Here is an 18,985-nt window from a genome sequence, read left to right as displayed (position 1 = left end):
GATGGACTTTTCTATTTCTGTGAAGATCATCATGGGGTTTTGATAGAGATAACATTGAATCTGTTGGATAACTTTGGATAGTGGATAGTACGGATATCTTTTTTTTTAAAAATTTATTTATTTTGAGAGAGAGTGAGTGCACAAGCTAGTGTGGGGAGGAGCAGAGGGACAGGAGAAGGAGAGGGAGAGAATTTCCAGCAGGCTCTGTGCTGAGTGCAAGCCCAACTCAAGGCTGGATCTCACTACCCTGAGATCATGACCTGAGCCAAAACCAAGAGTTAGTGGCTCAACGAATGAGCCACCATGGCTCCCCAGACAGTATGGACATCTTAACAGTAATGTCTTCCAGTTGATGAATTGTCTTACTACATATTTATATCTTTAATTTTTTTTAGCAATCTTTTCTTATTTTCAGTGTACAAGTCCCTTACCCCCTTGGTTAAGTTAATTCCTAAGTATTTTATTCTTCTTGATGCTACTGTAAATGGAATAATTTTCTTAATTTCATTTTTGGCTTGTTCATTATTAGTGTATAGAAATACAGCTGATTTTTGGGCATGCCTGGGTGGCCCAGTCAGTTAAGCATCCGACTTGGTTTCGGATGGGGTCATTATCTTAAGGTCATGGGATCAAGCCCCAAGTCTGGCTGTGCTCAGCGGGGAGTCTGCTTGAGATTCTCTACCCTCCCCCCCACAGCTTCTCCCCCCCCATGTGCTCTCTTTCTCAGATAATCTTAAAAACAAAAAAAAAAAGAAATACAACTGATTTTTATGGGTTTACTTTATATCCTGCAAGCTTGTTGAATTTATTAGTTTTTACAGTTTTGTGTGTGGAATCTTTAGTATTTTTTTACATATAGGATCATGCCATCTGTAAACAGATAATTTTACTTCTTCATTTCCAATTTGAATGCCTATTTGTTTTCCTTGCCTCATTGCTCTGGCTAAACTTCAAAAACTAAGCTTGACTATAAGTGGTAAAAGTGTATATCCTTATCTTGTTCCTACCTTAGAGGAAAAGCTTTCAGTCTTTCACTGTTGTGTTAGCTGTGAATTTTTTATATATGGCCTTTTATGTTGAGGTAATTTCCTTCTAAGTTTGTTGCATGTTTTTATCATGTAAATGTGTTGAATTTTGTTAAATGCTTTTTCTATATCAGTGATCATGTGGATTTTTTCCCATTCTATTAATGTTGTGTCTTACACTGATTGATTTTCCAGTGTTGAACCATCCTTACATTCAAGGAATAAATCCCACTTGATCGTAATCCTTTTCATGTGCTGCTGAATTTGGTTTGCTAGTATTTTACTGAGAATATTTTTTGCATCAGTGTTCATAAGGGATATTGGTCTGTAGTTTTCTGGTAGTGCCTTTGTTTGGCTTTCATATCAGAGTAATGCTGGCCTCATAGAAAGTTAGGGAGGGCTCTTTCCTTCTCAGCTTTTGGGAAGAGTTTGAGGATTGGTGTTCTTTAAATGTTGGTAAAATTTACCAGTGAGGCCATTTTATTTGGAGCTTTTTGTTGTTGAGAGGTTTTTGATTATTGATTTAGTCTCCTTACTAGTTACAGATGTATTTTGATTTTCTCTTTCTCCCTGATTCAGACATGGCAGGTTTTGTATTTTTAGGAATTTGTCCATTTCATCTAGGTGGGTCACAGTTTTTTTCCAAAGATTTATTTATTTATTTTAGAGCGAGGGAGCACACACGTTATCATGGGTGGGGGAAGGAGAGGGGTGAAGGGGGGGAGGGAGAGAGAGTCTTAAGGAGACTCCACATGGAGCCCAACATAGTCTCAATCTCACAATGCTGAGATCACAACCTGAGTGGAAACCAGGAGTCAGATGCTTAACCAACTGTTCCACCTAGGTGCCTGTCACAATTTTTTTTTTAAGTAATCTCTATACTTAACACGGTGCTCAAACTTATGACCCTGAGATCCAAGAGTTGCATGCTCTACCAACGGAGCCAGCCAGACACCCCAGGCACAATTTTTTTTAAGCCAGAAGAAAATTATTTGAAAAACGCAGAGTAGGATATTGAGTCTTAAATGGCTTCCTTTGACAGAACAAATCAGAAGTTGGTTACAGAATGTCAAATGACAGGTGTCTTTTGTTAAAACCATCACATTTTCAATATATAAGTGGGCAAAAGAGGTTTAAGTGGGTTAGTAGACAGAGAAATATTTAAATTTATTAGTTATTAAGAGGTAGAAATGAAAATTTCATACTTATACAGGGAAAAATAGAAAATGTTGATAATACTAAATGTAGGTGTTGTTAAGTTGAAATCAGCATGTTTATACATTTAAAATACCACATGTGGTGTGCTTGGGTGCCTCAGCTGGTTAAGTGACTACCTTCGGCTCAGGTCATGATCGAGTCCCAGGAGTCCCGGGATCGAGTTCCGTATCAGCCTCCCTGCTCAGCCTCTCCCTCTGACCCTCCCCCTTCTCGTGCTCTCTCTCTAATAAATAAATAATTCAAAAAAAATAAAATGCCATATGTATCAATTCTTGGAGCTAATAATTCCTTTTGGGGAAAATAATTCCTAAAGAACAAGAACTGTAAGACAAAAAGGTGTTCATTTTAGTGTTACTTTATTAATTTATTAAGCTCAAAGGGCTTCTTCTTCTTCTTCTTTTTTTTTTTTTTTTTTTTGTAAGTAGGCTCCATGCTAGCCAGCATGGGGCTTGAAGTCACAACTCTGAGATCAAGACCTGAGTTGAGATCAACAGTTGGACACTTAACCAACTGAGCCACCCAGGCGCCCCTAGTGTTACTTTAAATAGCAAGTACATTTGAAACAATTTCCAAAATTGGATAATGATAAATATGATACATACATTTGATTTGACCATTAAAAATAATTATGATAAGGCAGTATGGAAAATGTCTAATGATATATGGATAAAATAAAATGCAAACTCATAGTTATGCTTTGTTTATAATAAGAGTTTCTTGGGCATAAAAACATGTATATATAAAGTGAACATGTAAAATTCAAAACAAGTAATTTTAATTGGTGGAATTCTGGGTAATTGTTCTCTTTTTCTTTTTGTTTTTTTTTGTTTTTTTTTTTTTTAAGATTTATTTATTTGACAGAGACACAGCAAGAGAGGGAACACAAGCAGGGGGAGTGGGAGAGGGAGAAGCAGGCTTCCTGCCTAGCAGGGAGCCTGATGTGGGGCTCGATCCCAGGGCCCTGGGATCATGACCTGAGCCGAAGGCAGATGCTTAACGACTGAGCCACACAGGCACCCCTGTTTTTAATTCTTAATAGTGGTTCTTAGTATTGATTCGATTAAAAATAATTCAGGATGGGGGTGCCTGGGTGGCTCAGTGGTTAGGTGTCTGCCTTTGGTTTAGGTCATGAGTCCTGGGATCGAGCCGCACGTCGGGCTCCCTGCTCAGCAGGAAGCCTGCTTCTCCCTCTCCCACTCTGTCAAATAGGTAAATAAAATCTTTAAAAAAAAAATTTCGGGATCTATGAAATAGTCTTCCCAGAAAAAGCATATTCAAATCTGATTAATTTCTAGATCTATCAATTTATAGGAACTAGAGAGAGAAATGCATTAAAAAATGTCACCACAAGAAGGCAATCAATGAAGTCCATATTGTGGGAAAGTATAGGACAAATGACTCATTCTTTCAATAAAATATTGTTGAAGGACAACCTATATAATAAAAGAGACTTGAGACGTTTACTAATCATAGTATATGGCCCTCTTTGATTTCTGCTTCAAGCATAACATTAAAAAGCTAAATAAAATTTAAAAACATACAATAATAATGCAGTATTAAATGCATAAATTAGAAAAGAAAGATCTAAAGTCAGTCATCTAAGCTTCCACCTTAGGAAACTAGAATGAGTGATGTTGATAACGGCAAAGACTAGGCATGTGTTGGGGAAGGGTATATGGAATGCCCTATAACGTCTGCTTCATTTTGTTGTGAACCCAAAACTGCTCTAAAAAAGGGAATCTATTAAAAAAAGATGTCTATTAAAAATGTTAACGTTGTTCAGATATTTGTTATTAAGAAATTGTTAATTTTAAGAAATTTTAATTTTAAGATACGGTACTATTAAAATAGTCCCTGTGTTTCAGAGACATATTGAAATATTTAAAGATGAAATGATATGAGATTTATTTCAAAATGATTAAATGAGTGAGAAGTAGGTGAGGATTTGCTTTAATAATTGTTTCATCTGGACACTGGGCACTTAGGGGTTCTTTATGCTGTTATGTGTATTTTTATATGATTGAAAACTTCTGTAATAAAAAGTTTTAATAAAAAAATTTAAAAAAAAGTTTTAAAAATGCAGAATGGCCAGAATATGGCTTAAAAAAAAAGGGACATGTTTTGATTGTTTGCCTTTTACAAATTAGTACTTTTTAACGTACACATAAAACTTAAAACACAGTGTGTGTTATTTAAAAAATAATGACGACATAAAAATTAATTTATAGCATCTTAGAGGAAATGAGTCTGGTAACTTCAAACAAGTTTAAGGTTTTATGTCGAATTTGTTTTCTTTTAATTCTGGTATTGTATCTGTATAACTTTGATTGGAAATAAAATTGTGAGGTTGAATTAGAGACCTTTTGTAGCTCTTCCTGTGGTTTGCTCTTAAAATGACTATTATTTTTATTTTCAGTTAATAACAGTCAAGTTGGAACAGGTGTTTGGATAGAGGCAGTTGGAATCAGAACTGCTTTGGCTCTTACTACATTGGTTTTGGTATTTGCTAGTAAGCCAGGCACTTTTGCACTTAGGAGTTTTTACAAGTTGTTATTGTCACTGGTCTTTGTGAATAGCTGGATATTGGTCATTTACAAGCACTTTCCTGTTTTTTGTTCTTGCAAGGCAGTTATTTTTGTCCTAATTACAGTACTTTTTTAAGACCTGGGATATCACTTTTTCCACTTTCTAAGTTGGGAAGAAATAAGTGAACATTTGATGATTTGAATTTTCAAGAATGTTCAAGGACTAAGTGTTAGGCACAGTGTAAGGGGGCATTAATAGGCACACATCATACCTGAGTATAAAACTTGTTTATAAATTTGTTAGTAGGATTTGTTATGTGGAAAGCTGTGAGTGGGAAGTTTTGAAAGGAAAGAAAAGGGAAATAAGAAAGGCACCGTCATTCACTCAGTCCCTACTATGTACTACATTTTCCATGTATTATCTCATTTAATCCTCATAAAACCTTACAAGGAGAATATTAACATTTAATTTTTACATATGAGGAAAAACAGGCTTGCAGAGTTTAAATTATTCCCATGAAGTTATTTGGCCAGTGAATGATAAAGTTGAGATTGAAATCCAGAAATGCCACATTAAGGAAAATTACATGTAAACACACAGATGGTCAGAGATAAACAAATACCTTATGATCTCCCTTATATGTGGAATCTAAAAATAAAACAAAAAACCAAAACCCCCGAAACCCTAGGCTCATAGATAGAGACAGGGAGGTAATAAGGGTAGAGGTGGGGTAAAATGACAAAAGGGGTGAAGGGAGTCAAAAGGTACTAACTTTCAGTTATAAAATAAGTAAGTCATGAGGATGTAATGTACACATAGCAACTATAGTTAATAACACTGTATTGCATATTTAAAGTTTGCTAAGAGAGTGAATCCTAAAAGTTGTCATAACAAGAAAAATTCTGTAACTATGTATGATGGCATATGTTAACTAGACTTTATTGTGGTGATCATTTTGCAGTATATACAAATACTGAGTCATTATGTTGTACACCTGAAACTAATGTGTGGCAGCTATACCTCAATTTAAAAAAAAACATTAAACTCTACATTACAAAGAATAAACCTTAATATATATAAACAACAAAATAAAGGAACAGACCTCAGTAAAAAAACAAAAACCACACAAATGAAAGATTCTAACCAGTACTTAGCTGGAACATTGAATAGCATATGTATTATAAATCATCATAATTTGTCTCTTTACAAAGACAAATGTGTCTATGATATAGCCCTTCCCAGATAAGTCCCCATTAATGTTTGTTTCTCCACTCATACTCATGTGTGCAATAACTTCAGTAATCAAGGAAGCAGTAAACATTTGTTAAGTACCTATTTCATTTCAGGCACTGTGATATCAGTATTTTTTTTTTAAAAAAGATTTTATTTATTTGACAGAGAGAGACATAGCAAGAGAGGGAATACAAGCAGGGGGAGTGGGAGAGGGAGAAGCAGGCTTCTCGTGGAGCAGGGAGCCCGATGTGGGGCTCGATCTCAGGACCCTGGGATCATGACCTGAGCCGAAGGCTACCCAACAACTGAGCCACCCAGGTGCCCCTGTGATATCAGTATTAAAATACTTTAGTTCTTTACTTCATGAAGTTTACACCCTAGCTTGAGAAAATGGAAAATAAGTTAAATAAATGTAATAGATTGCAGTCGATTGTGTTAGTTGTGATAATAAAAGTATGTGGTATGATATTTTGGTAGTATAATACGTTTGTGCAAATATGTAATTCTGTATATCTAGAACTGACTTTTTGACTCTAGCTCAGAGAACTGGGGAAGGTACTTAGATGACGTTTTCAATGTGAGGTGGGATATTTTTGTTTGTCACAGTGACTGGGGTTGCTACCAGTGTTTAGTAATCTGGGATCTGGGCTGTTAAACGTCCTGTGTTAAGTGGAACAGTGCTGTGCAGTGAAGAATTGGCTGCCCCAAATGCCAAGAATGCCCTTGTTGAGAAACACTAACTAACCTGATTCATGGCAAACAACTTCATCTTGGTCTCATCAGGCAACTTTAGTATTATCCCGTAATTTTAAATACAAGATTTTTAACCTGTTCTCAGTTGATTCAAATCTCTTAGATTCTGCCTATCTATTCCATGATACTAATTCTAATAACCCGAGGAGCTTATTACATGATAGTATTTGTCTTTTTGAGAATGAGAGCCAGCATTTCCGGGTCAGTCTTCTATTTTATGTTGTGGTACACCTGTGTCAGTCATAGGCACTGTTCTGTGGTAGTTTTGTGGTGTATGTTACATTTGATCCCATGTAGTTCTCTGGCATGGGTGATAATGCATCCCTTTGCCTGACTCCCGTTTTCTTGCCATTGTAGGTAGTTTCTTGGTAAGTCATCCACTTTTCTACTAACTTTCCTGCTCTAATTTCCTTGGAGACGCTATTGTTAGGCTCATTGAATATTGGGAAGGATGGGTAGTCTTAGGTCCTTCAGTTTAACTGCATAATGCTGCTCCCTTGCTTGCTTTTACAAAAGGATGTCTTTGTTTTGGGGGTTTTTTTTTCATTCTTACTTGAGGATTTTTTTTACCCAAAGCAAGTCCTTTACTTTGGAAAGTTCCCAGCTGTATTAGTTTTCTAGGACTGTCATAATGAAGTACCAGTAGGAGCACCTGGGTGGCTTGGTCAGTTGGGCCCTGACTCTTGATTTTGGCTCAGGTCATGATCTCAGGGTGGTGAGATTGCCCCAAGTCAGGTTCCAGGCTCAGCACAGAGTCTGCTTGTCCCTCTCCCTCTGCTCCTCCCCCTGCTCGCACTCGCTCTCTCGCACTCTCAAATAAATGAATAAAATCTTGACTGATGAGTTACAGACCTGTACCCCTGAAACAAATGATACATTATATGTTAATTTAAAAAAACTTAAAAAAATCTTTAAAGTACCACCAACTGGTGACTTAAATAATAGAAATTTATTGTGTCACAATTGCAGAGGTTAGAAGTCTGAGATTGAGGTGGTGACAGGGTTGGTTCCTTCTGAAATTTGTGAGGGAAGGATCTATTCCACGTCTTTCTCCTTGGCTTGTAGGTGGCCATCTTTATGTTCACATCATATTCTCTGCATATTGTGTCCGTATTTCCCCTTTTATAAGGTCACCGGTTCTACTGGATTAGGAGCCCACCTTAATGACCTCATTTTAACTTGAATGCCTCTGTAAAGACCCTGTTTCCAAATGAGTCACATTCTGAAGTATTGAGGGTTAAGACATCAATATATGTATTTGGGGGAGAGACGATTTAACTTATAACACCCAACTAATCCTTTTAATTCTGTTTTCCTCTTAGAATACAGAAAAGGCTCTACTCAAAATTAAAATATCCCAGTCCAACAACCAAAAAAAATTATATAAAGTAAAAAGGGGGGGAACCCTATTTCTGTCCAATTCTTATCCTCCAACTTGATTATTTTACTTTACTTTTCCATATGAGTAACTATATATAGAACTATCTCATTTTTTTTTAAAGATTTTATTTATTTGAGAGAGACACAGCAAGAGAGGGAACACAAGCAGGGGGAGTGGGAGTGGGAGAGGGAGAAGCAGGCTTCCGGCTGAGCAGGGAGCCTGATGCGGGGCTCGATCCCAGGGTCCTGGGCTGAAGGCAGACGCCTAACGACTGAGCCACCCGGGTGCCCCCAACTATCTCATTCTTTTTACAGGCTAACAGCATTCCATTTAATGGTTATACTGCAGTTTAATCATTCCTCTACTGATGAACATTTTTGTTGTTTACAAACTGTACAGAGCTAATTCTTGTATACATTTCATCACACATTTGAATTTTTTTTTTTTGTACGATAAATCTTTCAAATTGCTAGGGGCACCTGTGTGGCTTAGTCGGTTAAGTGTTTGACTCTTGATTTCGGCTCAGGTCGTGATCACAGGGACATGAGATTGAGCCCCGCATTGGGCTCTGCTCTGGGCATGGAGCCTGCTTGAGATTCTCTCTCTCCCTTTGCCCCCCCCCCTAAAATGAAAATAAAAAATAAAAATTTAAAAAATTGCATGTGTTAACTCAAAGGGAGTGAGACATTTAAAATTTTTAAAAGATATTGGTAAGTTAATCCACCAATTTATACTACCACCAGGAGGATATGAGAGAAAGTTCCTCTTTTCTCTGTACCCTCACCACCATTGGATAATACCAGTTTTTTTAAAAATCTTTGTACAATAGAAAAAGAGTATCTCATTCTTTTAATTTTTATTTTGTCACATGTGATACTTAGTATATCTTTAGTCATTTTATTTATTTTTCTGTAAATTTACCTGTGTGAGATCTTGCTTATCTTCTTTAGAGGTATTTGTATTTTTCTTATTAGTTCATTGAAGCTTTTTATATGTTATGGATCTTAGCCCTTTGTTCATTATATATAACACAAATATTTTATCTAGTCTATTTTATTCTTTTTGGATGTGACTATAAGTGGAATTGTTTTGTAATTTCCTTTTTCAGATTGTTCATTTTTAGTGTATAGAAATGCAATTGATATTTGTGTGTTGACTTTGTATCCTGCAACTTCACTGAATTCATTTATAAGTTTTAATAGCTTTTTTATGTGGAATATTTAGGGTTTTCTGTATATAAGTTCATATCATCTGCAAACAGAGATAATTTTACTACTTTCTTTCCAATTTGGATGCCTTTTATTTATTTTTCTTGCCTAATTACTTTGGCTAGAAATTGCAGTACCAATGTTGAGTAGAGGAGGTGAAAGCAGACATCCTTGCCTCATTTCTGAACTTAAAGGAAAAGCTTTCATATTTTCACCACTGAGTATGGTCACTGCTATGGATTTTTTGTATATGGTTTTTATTATATTGGTAGTTTCCTTATATTTCTAGTTTTTTGACTGTTTTTATTATGAAAGGGTGTTGCATTTTGTCAAATTTTTTCTGCTTTGAGATGATTATATGTTTTTTTTTCTTTCTTTTAATGTGTATTGCATTGATTGAGTTCTGTATGTTGAATAATCCCAAATCCATTCTTTTTTCTCTATACTGTAGCCATGCAGGTCTGATCATATTTTTCTCTTTGATTAAAATGTTTAAGTGATTTCCCATTGCTCTATTAAAAAACAAAATTATTAATACAACCTATAGAACCTTTGCTTGGTTTGCCATCTTTTTTTTTAAATTGAAGTATAGTTAATATACAGTGTTAGATTTTCATTTGTACAACATAATGATTGAACAGTTCTATACATTACTCTAAATGACTGTATCCCCTATGCTCTACTTTTCATCTCTGTGACTTATTTTATAACTAGAAGTTTGTACCTCTTAATCCCCTTTATCTATTTCACCCATCCCCCCACTCACCACCCCTCTGGGAACCATCAGTTCTCTGTATTTAAGTCGGTTTTTTTGTTTGTCTCTGTTTCTTTGTTCATTTGTTTTGTTTCTTAGATTCCACACATGAGTGAAATCATATGGTTATTTGTCTTGTCTGGCCTTATCTTTATTCAGTGCCTCCCTTAACCTAAGGGCCTCTAGCCACATTAACTATTTTTAGTTCCTTAATGGAGCCATGCTTTCTTTCCCTAATGGGACCTGTGCACTCACTGTTTCCTCTGCTTATTATTGTCTCTCTCCTTGTTACCATTTTATGCATAAAAAATATTACCTCATATTTTATCTCTCTCATTTCCTAAATAAAACCTTCTTTGATCCTGCCAGTCAAGGTAAGGCCTAGATTACATCTTATTTTATCATGTACTTCTTTTGAAGCAAGTAATTTTATATTCACTTGTGTGATTATTAAATTTCAAATTATAACCTCTGTAGACTATGAATTTCATGAAGGCAAGGGTCATATCTATTTTGTTCACTGCTACATCTGGTAGGCTATCCTGCTGCCCAGCACATAGTTGGGGCTCAGACATTTGTAACATGAATGAGTGAGTGATGGCTTCTTGGTTTTATGTCTTGATTAGAAAGGGTATTGAAAGATTTCAAGATTAACATGATTAGATTCACTGTTTAGAAAATTCTCTCATTTATTGTTTGTGGAAGGATGAATTAGAAAGACATATCTGAAAATTAGGAGGACAGATAATTGATTATGATTATCTTCTTGGCCTCGAATAATAGAAGCCTAAATAAAGGCAGTGGCATTAATGATGGAGAGGAAGAGATGGTATTTTGGGAGAACCATTTAAGAGGAAGAACCAACAGGACTTGGCGACTGACTAGATATAGTCGTGGTGAGGGAAAAGGAAAAGTCAAGTCTCAAATTAAAATTAAATGCCATATATGAATTAGTATGAAGCAGTATTACATAGTGGTTAAGAATAGAGCCTTTGCAGACTTATGTAACCTACTAGCTGTACAACTGAAAGATTTTACTTAACATTTGTTTAACTCTGTTAATTGTAAATGAGTACCTTCATCGAAGTTAAATGAGATAGTATGTGTAAAAAGCTTGTATTCATAGTTTGCTGTGAACTTGAACAAGTCATTTAACCATCCAAACTCAGTTTCTTCTGATAGAAAAAAGGATAATCTATTTCCTGTTCCCTCTACAGTGCAGAGTTACTTTGAGAATATAAAGCCTCTGAAAACTGTAAATTGGTAATCATGGTAGCTAGGTAGATTAATTTTACCTGGTAGGAAAGGAGATGATCTCTCTTTGTCTTTAATATGACCTCATCTCTTGATTTATCTTTGTCAGGTAGATACTTCTTGACCATAAAGACTGGACTGGTAGAATTTACCATACTGGCAACAGCCTTCTGCCTGTAGGTGGCTCTCTGTGATAAGTGACTAATGACTTCTCAAGAAAATAAATCTTAACAGGGAGCCAAGGAGATTCTTATTGACTGATGTGAAAGGGAGAAGAAAGTAGGATTATCAGGAACCAACCCTGGAAAGTGGAAATAAGGTGCTGGAAATTGGCCTGGTGAATTTTTGGTTGCCTGCTCTGATTTTCTATAGCTAGGCCTGTGTTTATTTTAGGATTGAGTTGTATACTTTGTTCTTTCCTGGCTTTCATAGCAAATCAGTGAAAATGATGATTATGATTATTATTCCACACATAAGATGAGTAAAAACCAGAAGCTAAAACCTGGAATTCTCACGGGGTGCCTGGGTGGCTCAGATGGTTAAGCGTCTGCCTTCGGCTCAGGTCATGATCTCAGGGTCCTGGGATCGAGCCCCATTATCAGGCTCCTGGCTCAGCAGGGAGCCTGCTTCTCCCTCTCCCTGTGCCTCTCCCCCTGCTCATGCTCTCTCTCTCTCTCTCTATCTCTGTCTCAAATGAATAAATTAAAAATTAAAAATAAATAAATAAATAAAACCTGGAATTCTCAATGCTTGCTTATTTCACCCTGCTATCTTGCCTTTCCAAACAGATGTAACTATCTTTATATGCCCATGTTATGTGATACCGTGTATAGGAATTTCACCTAAGGGCAGCTCTTTTTTTTTCCCCCTCCTGTGTATTTGTTATGTGATCTTGGCTAAGGTTTTTGTTTTCAGCCAACACTTTGACTTTTCTTATTGCTGATAGGCTTGTCATCTTGCTTTTGCTTATGAATTGGGTCTTGTGCACAGCTTCCTCAATTGTATTTTCCTTTGAAGTTTTCAGTGTTGTAGTAATATGGTTTCCTGTTAGTCAGTGTTGGTCAGTATTGGTTTGCTCCCTTTGTACTGTGATTCTAAATAAATTTAGTATGTTCTTTTTCCTACAGGTTTTCTGTGCTTCCTGCTGTAGCCTGAAATGTAAACTGTTATACATGGATAGAAAGGAAGCTAGAGTATGTGTAATCTGCCATTCAGTGCTAATGAATGGTAAGTATTAAAACAATTCGAATTCGCAGTTAAGGAGACAAAACAAGAGAATTCCTATGAAAAGGCTACTGTTTTTTCCTGCCTTTCTCTATAAGTTGCTCACCTTCTCGAAAGGCACAACTTTAACTGAAAATATTGAGCTAAATTTCCATGTTTTGAAAATATTGTAGAATTTCAGAATTCCTGTGCCTAACTTAATGAATGAATGCTAACATCAGGTAAGTTTTGCAGGAAGAATGGAGGTTCTCATGGCAATCTGGTGCTGTGTGGCTTTAATGTTCCTGTGACATGACTGAAGTGGGCTGGGGGTGGGAGGCTATTGACTACTCAGATGATGAAATATTAAAATCGGGCCGAGGTTTTCCTTTCAAGGGACGCTATCTCTAGGGGGTACCTTAATAACTTAAAATATATTCTCATTAACACCTTGTTTCATTTATCTTGTTAAAAATAAATATTTTAATATCTAAGATCAAATAGAGAAGTACATTTTTCTATCAGTTATCTCCTTAATACTACTTAGATTGTTATAAGGATATTCGTTTTGAATTTAGTTATATGGTAAAAGAATATGGCCAGGAGAAGGTAAATATAGCTTGTCCAGTGTTCATCTTTTATGGGACTGGAAATGAATCCAAGGGAATTTAGTTAAAAATTTTAAAATAGTATTTTTGTAAAGAGATAAAATGAAATTGATCAGGCTGTAGTATTTTCTCTTTGAGTACATCTTTGCACAGTTGCCAGAAGAATTACTAATAAAATATTCAGCTGGGATACTGCTGCTGCCTGTGCCAGGGTTGTGTGCATCCTGGAGGCCGGAACTTATCTGCTTAAGACCCCTCCTGCTCTGTCTGTCTGCGTTGCTCATAGTGATGTTTTCCTGTTGCTGGCTTATTAACCTCCTGCATGTCAGTTAATCTGATCTGTTCTGATCTCCTGTGATCCACCCAATTTCCTCCCATTTCTGAATTCTTGGAATTTTGATCAAATATTAATTCATTCTCTCTACTCTTAGGGTCAATTTTTAGATGGTAGTTATTTCACTCATTTGCTCAATTGATGATTTTTGTTCCTGCTTTCATTTTCGGACACATATCCACAAAAAAGAGCACGATACTTATTTATAGTACCCAGTACCTCTTTTATTTGATGAGGTCTTTCAAGTTGGTAGCTTCTTTTTTTTTTTTTTTTAACTTGGCATAGCTAAAGATGAAGGAAATGGCAGAGGATTCATATGGAATACTTATTTTTATTAAGCCAAGGATCCCCTTACCAGGGGATCCTAAACTAATCTACCTTTTCTGGTTTTTCCAGTGTCTTTCCTTTCGCATGGCTTAGCGAAGTCTTTTTCTGAATATTTAATTTGATGCTTTTCAGTGTTCCCTATCCCTTCCTCCGTTTCACCTTTTCTCTTCCTTCCCTCTTTCTGCCAGTGCTTTCAAAGGAACATAGCTATTGTTTTTAGCCTTGTCCTGAAGTTTGGAGGCAATAAATGTTCATAATCTTATGGATCATTCTTTGATGTTGAATGAGAGTTTTTAAAAGATGCTTAAAAAAATTGGGTGGTGTCCATTCCTGGGCATGTGGTATTACCTGAACCTAGAAGATAACATTTGATATCTTTCATTTCTGTAGCATCTTTCATCCAGTTTACTTTAAAAACAATAGTTGATATGTCAATATTTAGTTAGTAAAATTATAGAGTATACAGAATCTTAACATATTTGTGATCATTCATATTGGTTGATGGCACTTAAATGACATTGGCACATATTCATGTTCAAATGGGTCCTCTGCTTTTGAGACACACCAAAGATGTGAAATGGTTGTTTTTGCTGGATACTATTACACGAGGTAATGATGACACAAAAGCAGAATTCACAGAAACGTTGAGATGTGTTCTCTTGAGCTTTAGGCTTCAGAATTTTTCCAGTGAGATTTTACCTCAACTAAGAAGAACGTAGAAGTCTATAAATGAAACAAAAAATATCATACAATGGAGTTACGCTATTTTAGTCCCCAATTTTGATTTTCAATAGAACTTTATAAAATGCATCAAATATTAAACCTGCTCCCCCCCCCCCCCGTGTCTAAATGCTACCCCAGTTGTAAATCCTTAGTAAGTTTGATGTTTCACTCCCTCTTAAGGGAATGTATGGTCTCTTAAAGGAGCCAGGAGCCTAGTCATTAACCTCAGACTGATCTGCTATCAGTCTGTGTCAGAAGTATCACCTAATTCTTATTTGTTGCTTCCAAATAGTTTACCTAACTAAATGGTCTCCTTTATTGATCAAAATCACCTATCTCCTTAATACGTTCACTAGCTGGAAGAGAGACATACTATAAGTGTTAATGAGGAGGAGCTACATTATTTATCCAATATTGTGGAGGTCTTAATGTCCATATTTTGCAATCCATTCACATTGATTGTCTGTATTTGCTTTAGCTCAAGCCTGGGAGAACATGATGAGTGCCTCAAGCCAGAGCCCTAACCCTAACAATCCTGCTGAATACTGTTCTACTATCCCTCCCTTGCAGCAAGCTCAGGCCTCAGGAGCCCTGAGCTCTCCACCTCCCACTGTGATGGTACCTGTGGGAGTTTTAAAGCACCCTGGAGCAGAAGGTAGGGGATCATGTGCTCTTCTCTCTCTTTTTCCTCACCAAGTTCCTCTGAAAAGGTGCTGATGTGATTTTACAGCACAAGTCTTTAAAACACTGTAGATAAGTCCCTTTGGGTGGTTATTAAAGTGGAAGGAACAAGGTGAGAAATGTGTCAAGACTATTTCTGGGCAAATAAAGAATAATACCGTGTTGCCTGATATTTTGGAGGCATCTCGAAAAATATGCTAATACCCTCTCCAACTTAAGAATGGAGTGGTTACACTGCTTCTACTTGAAAAAAGAGGGGCGCCTGGGTGGCTCAGTCATTAGACGTCTGCCTTTGGCTCAGGTCATGATCCCAGAGTCCTGGGATCTAGCCCCGCATCGGGCTCCCTGCTCAGCGGGAAGCCTGCTTCTCCCTCTCCTACTCTCCCTGCTTGTGTTCCCTCTCTCGCTGTCTCTGTCAAATGAATAAATAAAATCTTTAAAAAAAATAAAAACAAAATGATCTTATGTTAAAAAAGAAGAAAAAAGATACAGAATTTGAGGTTGGTCTGTAAAATCCTAGCCTCTCACCTATCTTAATGTTCTTTGTAGGACTTTATGAAAATGAAGAGTTCTTTTTTTGGACCAGCCCATTCTAATATTGCTTTTTGGAAACACATTGCCATTTTCTCTTTTCATCTTTAATCTATCCATATAAAAATATGAAAATATTGTTAGGTACCTAGACTTTATAAAATCCAGAACTTTAATTCTGATTATATCACATGATAGGAAATTATAGGCTCAACTTATTTTAGTTTATTATATCTTTAAGATTATGATATTGTCAGATGAAAGGCATTTTGTAAATTCAGGAGATTATCAGTAGTAAAAACAACAATTACGTATTTCCTTAAAATGATCTTGTCAAGAAGTTTCCCTTGATAATTAAAATCAATCTTCTTTCATTAATTTTATGTCGTTTTGTCTAGTAATATTCCCTTCCCCTTGCTAAATAGCCTTCCTCCCCTTTTGAAGATCAAAGACTTCTACTGATACTGTCATATTCTTCCCCATTTTCCCCTCTTTTCACATCATCCCTTAGTCATACTCCTTGTGTTTTTATGAGTTCAGGCTTGCTTTCTTAAGATCTTTATTCTGTTTACTTCATTTGTCATTTTTGTTGTTCTTCCCTAGTCTTTCTTTGTTTTGGCTGTTTGGAATTGATTTCCAAAACTGGATTTAAAGAGATCATTTCATCAGACTTAGTTTTCCAGCTTTAACCCTATTGCAAACTACTTTTTGCACTGCCAGATCAGTCTTTTTTCTTCAGCTACACTTCAGCCAAGGATCTGGTCTGTTTGCTTCCCAGTTCTCTTATTTATCTCTGCCAACTCTTCCTTTATTAGTAAATAATTCTTCAACATTCTTCAGGGCATCTTTTGCCCTTTAAAAGTAGCATATTACCTTTCCAGATATTTAATTCCTGTGGAAACCTCATACTTTTAGGAGATGTGGATATTTATTGCTAGACATTTTTTCCCTGCTATTAATTTATTTCCTAGGCACTTAAACCACCTTTCTTAGTTTCTCTGTCAGTGATACGGAACAGAGTTATGTGACGTAATCATAAGCGTACTTAATATTTTAAAGCAAAGTGTTTTAAATCTCTAAGTTACAGAAGTAAAGAATATATTTAAACTCGTATTTTATTATTTTATAACCACTTTTATACACCGTTACAGTTCTTGTATTTATAAGATGCTAAGTAATGATTTCCTTGTACTTCTGGAATTGGTGACCTTCTCTTCTTTGATGTTAGAAACCCTATCAATATCACATTGATGCCTGTTTTATTTTTCTGGCTCCTCAAGTGGCTCAGCCCAGAGAGCAGAGGCGAGTTTGGTTTGCTGATGGGATCTTGCCTAATGGAGAAGTTGCTGATGCAGCCAAATTAACAGTGAATGGAACTTCCTCAGCAGGAACCCTGGCTGTGTCACATGACCCAGTTAAGCCAGTAACTACCAGTCCTCTACCAGCAGAGGTAAGAAAACAAAAACAGCAACTAAAAGTGAGTACTTAGTTTACCCAGCATTGTGCTGCTTCTTCTGCCTTGCCGTTTTCTAAGTTGAGTGACCTTTCTGTGGAACCCTATAAGTTTCAGATACAGTTTAGTGCATATGTGTGTGTGTCTAGGGGTAAAGTGTGGCAAAATCAGTTCTTGTTTGCTCTATATTTGGAGGTTTTTCTTAGGAGAAAGATTCTTATGAAGGTTTTTCTCAGTGAGCTCAGGCTACTGCTGTAGTTAGAGGTCATGCAGAGGGAATCCTGCCCCTTTTGTACATTGGTTTTCAAACTGTTCCCCAGGTTCTGCGGTGGCCTCTTGAGAGTGCCATGGTGAGGAAGGGCCAGGCCATTTAAAGATGGCTAAGGAGTCCCTCTATTCCTTTCTCTTCAACAGAGCATCTGTATTTCTTCTGTTCTACCTTTTGGTTTCTTTCTTTTTTGAGAGGGAGAGAGAGTGGGAGAGAGCACAGGCAGGGCGGAGAGAGGGAGAAGCAGGCTCTCCACTGAGCTGGGAACCTGACATGGGGCTCGATTCCAGGACCCTGGGATCATGACCTAAGCTGAAGTCAGTCACTTAACTGACTGAGCCACCCAGCCACCCCTACTTTTTGGTTTCTATGTAAGATTTTTAAAGATTTAATTTTATTTACTTATTTTTAAAGATTTTATTTATTTATTTGACAGAGAGAGAGACAGCAAGAAAGGGAACACAAACGGGAGTGGGAGAGGGAGAAGCAGGCTTCCCACTGAGCAGGGAGCCCAATGTGGGGCTTGATCCCAGGACCCCAGATAATGACCTGAGCCGAAGGCAGATGGTTAACAACTGAGCCACTCAGACTCCCCAAAGATTTTATTTTTAAGTGATCGCTACACCCAGTGTGGGGCTCAAACTTACAACCCTGAGATCAAGAGTTACACACTCTACCAACTGAGCCAGCCATGTGCCCCTGATAGGTTTTTAGAATATAAATTTTGTTTGAATGCAAGAGGAAGTTTAGTGAATGAATGTTACCAGGAAACAAGGTTTGGCTCAGTTTGCAAAACTAAACCAAGTTAGTTATTTTACTTCTGTCTCTTACATTGTTCAACACTCTATTTTAATACTTACCTGGTAAAATGTAGAAAAACAAATTCTATAGGGCCAAACTAGAATATATTTTTCTTATCTTTAGGGCCCAGTAGAGTGCATGGCACTTAATAGGTGCTCACTGAATGAAATAAATTCCTTTTCACAGATGATATATATCAAGTAGTGGCCAGATGACCACTTTCTGTGATACTAAAAGATGGATTTATGCATCATTAAATAATAAGTTAGAATAGATTACTTTATTTCCTGTACTAGGCTTTCAGATCAGGTAATAATGGTTTGTCAATAAAATTTTCCAAATCTCCTCTTACATGATGATGTATTGAGAACAGTGCAAAATTTTTAGCAAGAACATTGCAAAATATTTAGCAAAAACCCACTAAAAACTGAGAGTCCTAAATTATAGTATAGACAAAAATATAGTAAGACATGGACATATTTTTTAAAAAATAGTTTTAATCTTTATTCAAGTATAAAATCTAGATAGCAAAGTGCTTAAGGAACATCAATCTTTAGGAAGCCACTTGATGAACTTATAGCTATACACATGCAACCACCACTGGGTTTCAACCAATGTGAAAATACAGACCATTTCCATCACTCTAGAAGGTTCCCTCATGCCCTTTTTCTGTCAGTACCTGTCTGTTTTTCCCCCAAGGTAAC

The 18,985-nt window shown here is 36.5% G+C and overlaps 1 protein-coding gene across 2 annotated transcripts in view; it reads left to right on the top strand.

Annotated features, from left to right (window-relative positions):
• Positions 1–18,985, top strand: part of ZFYVE9 (zinc finger FYVE-type containing 9) — a 180,384-nt gene that overhangs the window by 99,079 nt on the left and 62,320 nt on the right. The window contains exons 5-7 of one of the 2 annotated variants that reach the window (XM_025871610.2): positions 12,480–12,579; positions 15,026–15,202; positions 17,040–17,209. In XM_025871610.2, the coding sequence (XP_025727395.1) occupies positions 12,480–12,579; positions 15,026–15,202; positions 17,040–17,209 (447 nt within the window). The remainder of the gene's footprint in view (positions 1–12,479; positions 12,580–15,025; positions 15,203–17,039; positions 17,210–18,985) is intronic. The other variant, XM_025871611.2, reaches the window with a different exon arrangement.

Source organism: Callorhinus ursinus, unplaced genomic scaffold, assembly GCF_003265705.2.
Source record: "Callorhinus ursinus isolate GAN/ISIS: 27379988/994484 unplaced genomic scaffold, GSC_fseal_2.0 scaffold9, whole genome shotgun sequence".
Classification (NCBI taxonomy): Eukaryota; Metazoa; Chordata; class Mammalia; order Carnivora; family Otariidae; genus Callorhinus; species Callorhinus ursinus.
Note: the sequence above shows the minus strand (reverse complement) of the source record. Positions and strands in the feature narration are given on the sequence as shown.